Below are 12,693 nucleotides of genomic sequence, written 5' to 3'. Positions count from 1 at the left end.
CTATCTCAAAATAAAAATTTTAAAAGATTGGAATGTAGTTCAGTGGTCCCTGGGTTCAATCTCCAGTACCAAAAAATCTCAAAAAGAATGTCTTGCTGGGCACTGTGGTCCAGGTACTGATGAGGCTGAGGCAGGAGGATCACAAGTTTTGGGCCAGCCTAGGTAACTTAACAAGACCTTGTCTCCCAGGGGAAAAAAAAGGGCTAGGGAGGTAGCTCAGTGGTAGAGCACTTGCCTAGCATGTGTCAGGCCTAGTTTCAATCCCCAGTAGTATCAAAAAAGAATATTTCATCTGTATTATATTTGAAGCAAACAAACAAAACACTCTAAAAATCATCTATTTTGTGAGGAAGGATATGGAAAAAATATAAGAATAAAAATTAAAATCAGTCAAAATGTCCCTATATATCTTCCAAAACCTAAATCACAAAATAGGTATATTCCATATAGTCAAATTTTAATAAATCTTACAAACAGCTGTTATGTCCTAAAACAATCTTCATTTCACACAAAAGCAGGCTATCTAAATCTAAGCTTTTCAATGAAGCCCCACCAAGTCATTCTTGAAGGACCCTGGTTCACAGCACTATTACACAGAGAAAGTAGTTTTCCATAGGGCAACACTAAATCCAGCACAGTAACATGCTTTTCACAAACTTACATTATCAACTGAATATCTACCAAGAGCCAAGCACTATACAGGTTGAGTGTCCCTCATCCAAACACCCAACATCTCAAACTTTGAGAGCCCACACAATGCACCAAGTAGAAAATTCCACACCTGACTTCATGTGACAGACCAGTCAAAACAGGTGGTACAACAGTTTACTGTGTCCCCAAGGGGGGTGGGAATCTCTCCAAGCCACTTTGGCTGTGATATACCCATTTTATGTATAAAAGTTATTTAAGATGTATAAATGTATGTTATTTAAAATCTTGTATAAAATTACCTTAAGGTGTACATGAAACAAATGAATTTCATGTTTAGATTTGGGTTCCAATCTCCAAGATATCTCATTATGTATATGTAAATATTCCAAAATCTGAAATCGGAAAGAATTCTGGTCCCAAGCATTTTAGATGAAGGAAATTCCACCTACACTATGTGCTTTAGAAATTAGAGGTTGATGGGGGGAAAACAGCATAATTTGAGGTAGAACAACACTAACGGGTATGACAGTATAGAGTGTATTGGTAATATTTTACACTGGCATACAAATATTTTCCAACATTACAAGATATTTTGAAATGTATAGGAAAATATGAACAGTTCTCTTTTTCTGTTTTCATTCATATATTTGGACCCTCAAAGTAGTTATGTACATTTGTCACTAAGTCATATGCCAGGTTCTCTTTTTGTTGTTTTGGTTTTTGATGTAAGCATGTGCTCCACCACTGAGCTACATACACCCCCAGCCCTATTACATAATTCTTCAATTAAAAATATTTTAGTGTCCATTTAATTAAAAGCTTCAGGTCAGGCATTTTTGTGTCCCCCACTTTCCTAGTATATCATGAAAAGAACAGATGCTATAAATATTTTCAAAATGAATGAACAAAATGAGTCAGTTACTGGAGCTCCCTAAACAGCCTGCCTCGCAGTAGAGATCACGCAGATGTGGCACACAGAACAACAGCCAAGGTTCTACTTAACATGACCTGATCATACTTATGAACATTTGTTCCTTTTAATTTCACAGCAATGCAAAGCTTAGTAAGGTATAAACAGAAAAGCACAAAAAAGAAAACACAAATGTTTGTGAACAAATCATATTAAGAAAGTCTGAGTTTTATTTAGCATTATATCTGAGGCACTAATGAAAATAAAGGAAGAAATTAAAGATGGATTCCACATTTAATTTTAAGGAGTCTCACGATAAGGAAAGTACTCTGTAACCAATCTTGAAAGTATGAAAACATCATATGTTTACAATACACAAAATATACTACAGTGATGTCCTATCAAATGACAATAGTCTCAATATCTTCAAAGTCTTTTCAATCTAACGACTCCATGTTGTTTTTCCCAATTACAACTAAGTATTCTACAGACAAAACTAACAATGCAGAAAGCTTTCTGGGTTAAGAAAGCTGTGAAAGAATATGATGTTGGCCCTGAGAAACAAATAAACTGGCCTAGTGTTCAGCCAACATAATGCTACAAAAAGCCTGAAAGTGTTAGTATTTACATCTCAGACAAGATAAAGGAGACAATTCTCTTTAAACTACAATTTTATACTTACATAGAAAATCATGGTTCTTCAGACATTAAATTCACATTATACTAAGTATTTTAAAGCAACATTTACTTTTTGGTGAAGGGGCCAAAATAAGAATTAGGATTTTTAGAAATGAAAAAGGAAGTACACTCAAGGTTAATAAAATGAATGAATGAGCCAACTATGTGTGTTCCACTTACTTCTGCCCAGGATGACAAATAAACAAATTAGAAGCTAACATACAAGAAGTATTTTTAAAACCACAGACATCAAAATGGGAAAAAGAGATTTAGACATGATGTAATATCTCCTCAGAAGAGCCTTCTTTGAAATGCAGTTATTATATAAGCATAGTAAGAACTGTGGGAAAAAAAAAAACCCCAAAGACTGGTATTACATCAGTAGAATCTATTTAATGACTTTAATAATGCTATTATTTCTAAAGTCTTTCACAAAAGGGCACCACGATTCTTCAGTTTATTGCAAACATAGCTTTAAAAAAAAGTCAGCCCTAGTATCGAAGCTAGTTTTTAATTATTGGCACTATACTATAAAGCACAATGAAGAACACCTTATTTAAATAAGAGGAGGATATTTTATTGGGCAATATATCCAACCAATTTTTTCTCTCTCCAATGGTGATATCTTACACACTAGTTTCTAAATAGATGCAAATGTTTAAAAAATGACGAAAGCCATGGTTTGCTCCAGAATACTATTATTCACATACCATATAGGTTGTTTTACAGCAGATACTAGTTTGCCAAGCTTCAGGTGGCAAAATGCTAAGTTGTGAATCTGGTATTGTCCAGCTAGTTGTTTCTCCTTGTTCTGGAGACTCTGGTGGCATGTGCTGTTGAGTGATCACCCTGTTGCCACCACTTCCCTTCTCACAGTTGGATCCACTACTAGAGTAGAAGATTCATGTCCTTAAGATGCAAGGCCTAGCAAAAAGCCTCCCACAAATCCACTGGATATCACTATGTTCTGTTTGATAAATTCTGTTGCCTGAAAAACAAAGTAAATTTTAAACAAAAACACTCTTAATTATGTTACAATATGGATTAACTTGGGAAACATGTTAAGTGAGATAAGACAGACAAAAAAGAACAAATGTATGATTCTACTTATGAACCGTTAAATTCATCAAGTCAGAAAGCAGAATAGAGGTTACTAAGAAAGAGGGAGAAACTGGAAATCTGTATTTAATGGGAACACTAAAATAGTTAAAAAGAAAGTTCTGCAAAGGGACAGTGGCAGTAACTGCACAGAAGTGTGAATGTACTTAATGCCACTGGATTGTACATTTTAAAATGGCGAATTTTATGTTAAATATATTTTACCACACAAAAAAGATACATTTGAAAAAATACTCTTAATTGTTGAACCTGGAGCTAAGTAACATTCTCAGCTTAATTTGATGACTATTCAGCAAAAATTCCTATGTACCTACTTACTACACAGGTGCCAAACACCAAGCAAAATCCCAGAGCTGTCCATTACAAATTGAATAAGCCTAGAGTCACTGCCAGGCCAAGAAAGCTCTTCAGCTACTGAAATAATTGGTATCTGAGCAGCAGTAACCTCACAGGTAAAAAGAAATTTACCTATAGGGCAGATGTAAATGCCCATTCATCAAGTCATTAACAGATTATTTAATAAATGGCCACAGAAGGCCTGGTATTTATTAATAGCCCATTTAGCTAGTAAAAAGAAAATATATACAAGATAAAAAATGTTGCTTAGATTAACACAATTAACCCAAACAAAACCACAACGAAATTATTAGAAAAAAACAAACTGTGGAATATTCTGCCTAGATGCTTAAAAAATGTCAAGGTCATAAAAGACTGGGGGAGGGTGAAGGATGACAGGTGAGAAAACTACTAAATGAAACTTGAGGTATATGATAACCAAATGCCTGGTCTTAGCTAAAAGGTGGAGAATACACAATTCTTAATTGGAAAAAGTTAAAGAAGATATTTTGTGGAAAAATCTTTATATGAACCATATATTAGAAAATATTAAGGTATCATGTTAAAATTTTTTGGATTCATAATGGTATTTGTAGTTGTGAGGAAAATATCCATACTCTTAAGTAGATACATGCTAAGGTATTTAGGGGTGAAGAGTCATAACAGATTAAATAGTTCAGGGAAACAAATGTAATTGTCACTCACACAGACAAATGCAGCAAAATATGAACAATTTGGTAAATAGGTGAAGGGTGTTTGAGTATTCACTTATATCTTTCAATTTTTCAATTGGTTTGAATATTTTCAAAATAAAAGGATAAAACAAAAAAAGGAAGGGAGTATCCAATTCTAAACAGTATAAGAAAATATACAAATTAATAAAACTAATATGTTGATCATATTAACAAAAATAAAGCATATACATTTTCAAACTATTCTAGCTGAAGAAAATAATGAGTAGTTTTACTTTTATTTTACTCTACACACCCCCACACACATACATCTACAATTATAAAAGCAGAGAAAAAGTTGGGGAAGAATAATATTATCAGCTTTTTCATGTAGATCAAAATGGGTGGGAAATGAGAAAGAGAATCTGTGTTAACCACCAAAACAAATAATAATTGACTTGAAAGGTGGTTTGATCCCCAAATTTACTTAACACTCCAGATATATGACTAAAAACATCATTTTTTTTAAATAAGGAAAACCCCAGTCACATTTTCTGTGAGACCCATTAACAAAAAGAAGAACCCAAATTATATTTCTTACTTCTTCAATTATATTGTTGATTTCAGGTGCTGCTTTGTTTGCTCGTTTCTTAATCTGTCTTTTTGCTTTGTTTACATCTTTTTCAACTCTCTTCCAGTCGACCTGCACATAGCCACTGTGACTGGCAATCTGCAAAAATATAATAAAAATGGCTATTATCCAGGAATGTATTAACATTTAGATTGCAAGGAATCCATGAAACTTTTAAGAAATTGTTATTTATTCACTAATTTATTCATTCAACAGATACTGAGTGCATAGTCTGTGCCAAGCATTGAAGGGAGACATAAGCCCCACTGTCAGAGAGCTCTAGGTCAGTTAGGGAGAACAGATATTAAGCCTAAATAACTAATTAAATAGAAAAATGTAGTACATGATGGGAAAGATTCCAAAAATTATAATTATGCTATAATTCTATTATACCTTTTGGAATAGGGAATTAGTTAAAAAGGACAGAGAGTACTCAAAATTATATAGCTAATAAATAGTATCTTTTGATTAAACAGATGTTTAATTACTATGAATCAGAAGCCAGTTATTAGGTCACTAAAGAAATCTAAAGTAGCCAGATAAAAGCTCTTCACTAACTCTCTTAAGAATACTTTCTGGTAATTGCTTTTGAAAGTAGAATATAAAAGAAATATGCTCTATACAGATTCATGCCATAAATCCTTTTAATACAACTATAGCTAAATGCCTATTAATCATTAAAAAAAAAAACTCTTATATGGTGCTACCCAGACACTGCAAAATCTGAACAGGAACAATAGTTTGAGTATAAGCCAGTACAGTAAGTTGGTGCCCCAAAATAATAAAATCAAACATAAATAATCATATAAATATATACAATATATACCATTATAATTCCATTATATATGTGTGTGTGTATATCATTATAAATAATTTCTCCTGAGCTTATACTCAGTAATTTTTACTTTATTTTTTAATTTTGTAGTGCTGAGGATGGAACCCAGGGTCTTATGCATGCTAGGCCAACACCCTATAATTGGGTTACATTCCTATTTCTCTTTGTAAACTTTTAATACATGGCTTTGACTTTTAACCACACATAAAAAGGCTCCTTTTCCTAAGGTTCATTATTTTTTTGGTTAGAATAAGCCAAATATTATCTATGCCACCATTAACCAGCAATCACCAAATCAATTGTCATTTTCAAGACTCAACATTTTAAGAAATTTTTTGAAAAGTTAATCTTGAGTTATACTGGTGATAAAATAACCAAAAATCTTAACTACATTCCCTGGGGTGATGGCTTATCTACTCACCCCCAATTCTCAGCAAATGAATAAAGGAAGCCATTTAATCAGACAGATCAAATTCTCACAAACAGCATTCAAAAACACAATACATGAAAAAATTTTACATAGCCACTTTTAACCAAAAGGTAACAAATCCAGCATTATCTGAGATGAAGATTTTGTAGACTTTAAAGAATCCCCTGTTTTAAGGTAAAATGTCAAACAGTTTCAGGGAAAATGAAAAACCTTGAGATGCTTAGGGACATGAATGACTCTCTGAGCTTCCTTCCTGGACACCTCTAGCAGTCAGAGCCTTTTTACTCTGCTCTCTCAGTACCACATCCACCCTTGAGCTCAGCACTGACCAGATCATTAAATTTGTTTGCCAATACCTACTTCACCCAGTGAACTGTGAATGTCTATGTCCCTAGAGTCTTGAATAATGTCAGGCAAACAGATAAATAAAGAACAATGAATAAATGATGATAAATACTAAATCCCCAAAGCTGTATTAACTAACCTGGCTCAAATAAGAGTCTAACAAAAGACTGTGCTAAATTATCCCAAAAAGCCCTATCATGCCTACTAGTGAGTGAGAGAATGATCTCTGTCTACGACTGGTCAGACCACTACCACTGAACAGATTTTCTTGAGACATTCACTGCTATCTTCCTTTGAAGGCTCATCTGATCAAACTGAAGGATACCAACAAACTTAGCGGCATGCTCCAGTGCAGAGATGGCCGAAAATAAGTAACGTGACCCCAGTGGGTTTCGGGTATATATTCAACCTAATTGACAAGTACCTCCAAGAACTGACGGTACAGAACCCACTTAAATCTTGTCTACCCAGAAATCATCTGAATCTTTCCAGGGAAAAGCAAACCAAAAGATTGGGAAGAAAGTGAGGCAGTGACAATTGTTTTTTGAACAAAACTTGACTTTTCTACAACATTAAAATATTTAATGAAATTAGGTAAAGAGGTTTTATTAGAATAAAAGCATCCAAGTTAAAAATAAGGCTGGCTTTTAGGTAAAGATTCATGTCTGCTGAAAAACTATAAACAGGTAGATAGGGCTTTTTGTGAGCCTCACCATAGGTGAGTTTCAATGGGAAGACACCCCCCTACCCAACTTCAGACTTTAAGATCATTTTTCTTGGACTAGTTAAACCTCCCAAAGAATGGAAAACCTTATCACACATTTGAAGCTTCCCATCTGTTTTTTTGTGCTCAATTCTTAAATATGAACGAAGGATAATGAAGATAACAAGGATCATCATCAGGTAGGAGGAAGACCTTTAACATGAAAACTGAAGATCAAAGAAAACAAGCAGGGACAGGGTGGAAGGATCCAGGGGAGGGGTTGGTATGTAGCTCAGTGGTAGAGCATTCACCTCGCATGCTCCAGGCCCCAGGTTCAAGCCTCATTGAGGAGAGAGGGGAACAACACAAAACAAAACAGAGGAACAAACTATGCAGGAACCGGTTTAATAACAAAAATGAGGGCTGGAGGTATAGCTCAGTGGTAGAACACTTGCCTGGTACGTGTGAGACCCTGGGTTTGATCCCTAGCACCACCAAGGTAAGTAAATAAATAAAAGTCAAAACAACAAAAGAAAACCAAACCTGATCATTGATGGCCAGATAAATTTAAAAAGATAATGCACAACTGAAAGAGCTCCCAATGGCCAAAGCTACAACAATTTGACCCAATAAAATGGTGTAAATAATGATTGAATAAAAATTAATAAAAGGGCTAGATATGGTGGCACAGTCCTGTAATCTGGTACTCAGGAGGCTGAGGCAAGAGGATTGCAAGTTCAAGGACAGCATGGGCAACTTAGCAAGACCCTGCCTCAAAATAAAAAAAATTAAAAGGGCTGAGGGATGTGGCTCAGTGGTAGCACACTCCTGGGTTCAATCCTCAGTACTGGAAAGAAACAAAAAAAAAAGCAAAGGGAAAATCTGGAATGGGATTGAAGGGAGATCCTAGGATACAAGCTGTATACCAAGCCTACAAAACAAGAAGAAAAGATGACTCTGGGACAAGTTTGTCCAGAAGATTAAACTGACGGACTATTCCATACATATGACCATAAAAGATTTAGACAACTAGGAGTTATCTTGAGAAATAATCCCAAACTTTCTATAAGAAACAACCGCCAAAACCTTCTCAAACAAGGTTAAAGACCTAAATTCAGAGATGCGACATCCTTAGTGACCTCCAGGCAATGATCTAACACAATTATGAAATAACATCTTATACTGTGTGGGTGAGGATGACTAGAGAGCATTCAAGTGTGTGAGAATGTGAGAAGGGGTAGGGAGAACAGAACAATTCAATACACCATAGCTAAATTCTCACATTTCATAATGGGAAGCCAATAGTTAAAAACTAAGACTGAAAGATCAAGAAATGTCCAATTAACTTGTTTATGGAAAGGGAAAATCAGCTAAGAGTTCAAAGTGGTTGCCTCAAAGGAGAGGAAAATTAGGGTAGAGAGGGAGGCAGAGGATTACTCTGATCTGTAATAAGCCTTGTACCAGTATTTGATCCTTTGACTTATGTACATATATAACTTCAAAAATGTAAAAACAGCTATATGCCATTGTCTATTTTTTTTAAGTCAAGTGAAGAAGTGGGAACAGACAAGGAACAAGAAATCTCTAAATGGTTGTGGATCAAGTATTTGTAAACAACCCTATACTCTGACAAGTCCCATTTTTGTGGTACTGGGGATTGAGCTCAGGGGTGCTTTATCACTGAGCTATGTCTCCACTCCTTTTGATTTTATTTTGAGGCAGGGTCTCTCTAAGTTGTCCTGGCTGGCCTTGAACTTGCGATTCTCCTGTAGCTGGGATTCTGGGCCTTGCTGTTATACCTGGCCCCATTGTTTACCTTAAGATGGCAGTATGATAAATATCTACTGAGAAACACTTAATAGTGTTATGATAAAAGTTTTTAAATGCTAAGTAAGCTAATATTTATCTTTAAGTGTAGGTAAAGATTGAAAAATCTGGAATCAAGCCTAAAAAAAAATTAGGCAATTAGCCTAAAAGCCACTTGTTTCTGTATTTCCTCTTTCAGGTTCCTCCTACTGAGTTTTCAAAGCTAATTATATTTGTAGAAAAAGTAGTTTAAGGAAGATAGGACCTAGCAAAATGTGGGTTTGAATTATCTATATTCAGTGAACAGAAATGAACTTCTGAAAAACTGACATTGCACAGTAGATTAAAATACACAATTCTCTCTGTGAACATTTTAGAAAACTACTTCAGTCCAATACTTGTTGGGTTTTTTTTTTTTTTGGCAGTACTAGGGATAAGACCCAGGGGCACTTTACTACTATGTTATATCCCCAGTCTTTTTTATTTTTTGAGACAGGGTCTCACTAAGTTGCCCAGGCTGACCTTGAACTTGCAATCCTCCTGCCTCAGCATCCTGAGTAAACTGGAATTATTGGCATGTACCATTGTGCCTGGCCCAGTCCAGTATACTCTTTTGCACCAATAATGATAATTAGTTTTCAAAACAGCTATAGAATTAAATATGTTCTTCTATACAAACCCAAGTCAAAATCAGCTAGAGAAAATTCTCTTCTGTATATAAACACTGGCAAAGTCATCCAAAGGACTAAATTTAGACATTAATCATATTCTTTTTCACCTCTTACCTTAAGAGGTAATTATGACTAATAATGTCACAAAAAGAAAATACATATCTTTTAAAAAGCTGTTTAATAAATAACTCAAATTCAGTGCTGCACACATGATCTGGTCCCTTTGAACATAAAGGCAACTACACTGGTTATTAGGATCAATGGCTTAGCTACTGAAGTCAAGATTTTGATTGCTGTAAGCATCAATCATTTTTTAAATCTGGTATAACTGACAGTTCTCTGTATCTTTAAAATTGTTGCTAACATTCATTCCCAAAGATTTTCAATTTTTGGATTTACTATATTTGATCTTCAGGGAATGATATTTTTGGGAAAATATATGCCAAAAAGACATGAATGCCAGATAATATCCTGATAAACATCCTCTAATGGCAAAGCATTTTTAGACCTTATACTCAGAGGAAGATGAACAAAATTAAAATTTTAATCCACCTGCCTCAGTAATAGGATTATGGATAGTTATTTTTAAACCTAATTTTCTACTTTCTATATTATTATGGTTCTTTAGTTTTAAAAAAATGTTAGAAATTGTTAATATCAGCTTCCTCTGGGGAGAATAACTGTGTAACTAGGAAACAAGGAAAAGAAGAGCACTTTTGAATTCTATAAACAGGGAAAAAGAGACCTTCGGAATTTTTATGCATGTGAATTTTAAATAGAGGTTTAAAATGGCCAGGATACGTAGGTTATATTATTGGTGAAATGATTATTTAGCTAGGGAGATATTTTAAGAGACATTTAGGTAATAATTAAAAAATGAATTTTTATATTCAACTTTCAAGTTTTAAATGGTATCTTTTTAATAGCTGGAAACAAACTACACTAGAACTGGAGATCTTAGAATTATTTGATTTGTTGTCTTTCATGAAGATGCCAGCTTTCAAAACTCACTGCAGTTTTTCCATATACTGACACCTAAAGGAAAAAAATCTACATCCTGTTAAAGTGGACAGAAGTAAAATGGCTAAACTTGACATTCTTAGTTCTTAAGAGCTACCTATGTAAACACAGGCAAGCATATAAAACTGACATACCTGAAGGAGAAGAAAGCCTCCTCCCACTGCAGTAGCTGCAAGTTTTCCAACCTTCTGGAACAAAAATCCTGCACACCTTTAATGAAGAAATAATAAAAGATGAGATCAATATACTAAACCCTCTCCTCTTTTACTTTTTATTACTTTCCTAATGTCTTCCCATTCCTTTTGATCATATCCCTTGCCTGCTCAAAAACCCTCAATGTTTCCCTTTAGTCACATAGGCTAGTCAAAAATACACAATCTAAAAATGTTTGAGATTTGCTGCAAAATAAGAGATGGTGAGAGGAGGAGGATTTATAGGTAAGAGTTGCTAATGAAATTGAATGATGAATACTTAGGGGTTTCACTATACACATTCTATATTTGTGCAAGCTGAAATTTCCTATAATAAAAGTGATTTGTTTTCTTTTACTTAATAGTCAAGATATTCCATACACCTGGCCAACATCCACTTTACCCAAACCTTCTGCTTCACCCAATTAATTTCAAAATAGTTTATCATCTTTGTTTGAGCTATTAATCTCCCTGGTTCTAGGGGTTTTTGCCTAACTCTGCCTATCTAAAGCTTTCCTACCCTTTAAGGTCCAGATGTAGTTCCACTTTTATGACTACACTTCAGCCCACATTTGTCAGAGCCTCCTTATCTATATCTATTTTTATATTAAATCTGTGCTGTCTCATCTATGCTGTAACAGTGTCAGCCTATACTTCAGCGAGCTCATATTCCTTAGTATTCCAGATGCATATTGTGCAAAAGAATCTGATTTCTAACTCTAGCATTCTGCACTGAGTTCATGTTCCCCCCAAATTCGTGTCCTTCTCAGAACCTCAAAATGTGATTTTATTTGGAAACAGATTCACTGAAGATGTAATTAATTATTCCATGAGGTTATATTGGAACAGGGTAGGCCCTAATCCGAAGTGAGTCATATCACAGAATCATAGACACACAGAAGGAATATGACCATGTGATAACAACAAAGGGAGAGATCAGAGTGATATACTTACAAGCCAAAGAATGCCAATGATTGCTGGAAGTGAGGAGAGAAACATGAAAGAGATTTCTCCCTCTGAGCCTCCAAGAAGGAACCAAGCCTGCTGACACCTTGACTGCAAACTTCTAGCCCCCCAAACAGTAAGAGATAAATTTCTGTTGTTTTAACCCCCCAGGTTTGTGGTACTTAGTTATAACAGTCCTAGAAAACTAATATACCTTCCTACATTTGAAATTACATGATGGGCTTCTCCAGTACCTAGAACCACATATGCAAAAACATCTTTCCAACCAAAAAACTATTGCTAAAGTCACAATTTATTAGTACCATTCTCCAGGCCTGCCACCTCACATTTGTCTCAGGACTCTATCATCTTCATTCTTGGTACAACTGATTGCCAAGTTCTATATCCTCTTTATCCAAAACATTATCTGACTCTTTTTTCCTTTCCATTCTTAAGGGCATCATTACCTTGGTAATGGTTTAGGCTTCTATTACCTTGCTTCCAGACCACTCTAAAGGCACACTAACTGGTCTTCACACCTTCCATGTCTCCTAGCAACCACCCCATCTTAATATTAGTTTTAATTTCTTATGATCAAAAATGTATAATGGGGTTGGGGATGTAGTTCAGTTGGTAGAGCACCTGCTCACCACATGTGAGGCTCTAGACACACACACACATACACACACACACACACACACACCACAAAACTAAGGCTACCTACAGCTAAATATAATTTCCTTAGCTTCTG

General features: G+C 34.9%; 1 protein-coding gene across 1 annotated transcript in view; it reads right to left on the bottom strand.

The window, feature by feature from the left end:
• Nucleotides 1-1,756: 1,756 nt before the first annotated feature.
• Nucleotides 1,757-12,693, bottom strand: part of Fundc1 (FUN14 domain containing 1) — a 12,998-nt gene continuing 2,061 nt past the window's right edge. Inside the window, 3 exon segments of the mRNA XM_005323985.4 lie at nucleotides 1,757-3,227; nucleotides 4,967-5,095; nucleotides 10,941-11,016. Coding sequence (XP_005324042.2) covers nucleotides 3,150-3,227; nucleotides 4,967-5,095; nucleotides 10,941-11,016 — 283 coding nt within the window. The 3' untranslated portion in view covers nucleotides 1,757-3,149.

The sequence above is a fragment of the Ictidomys tridecemlineatus genome, chromosome X, assembly GCF_052094955.1.
Source record: "Ictidomys tridecemlineatus isolate mIctTri1 chromosome X, mIctTri1.hap1, whole genome shotgun sequence".
Taxonomy (NCBI): Eukaryota; Metazoa; Chordata; class Mammalia; order Rodentia; family Sciuridae; genus Ictidomys; species Ictidomys tridecemlineatus.
Note: the sequence above shows the minus strand (reverse complement) of the source record. Positions and strands in the feature narration are given on the sequence as shown.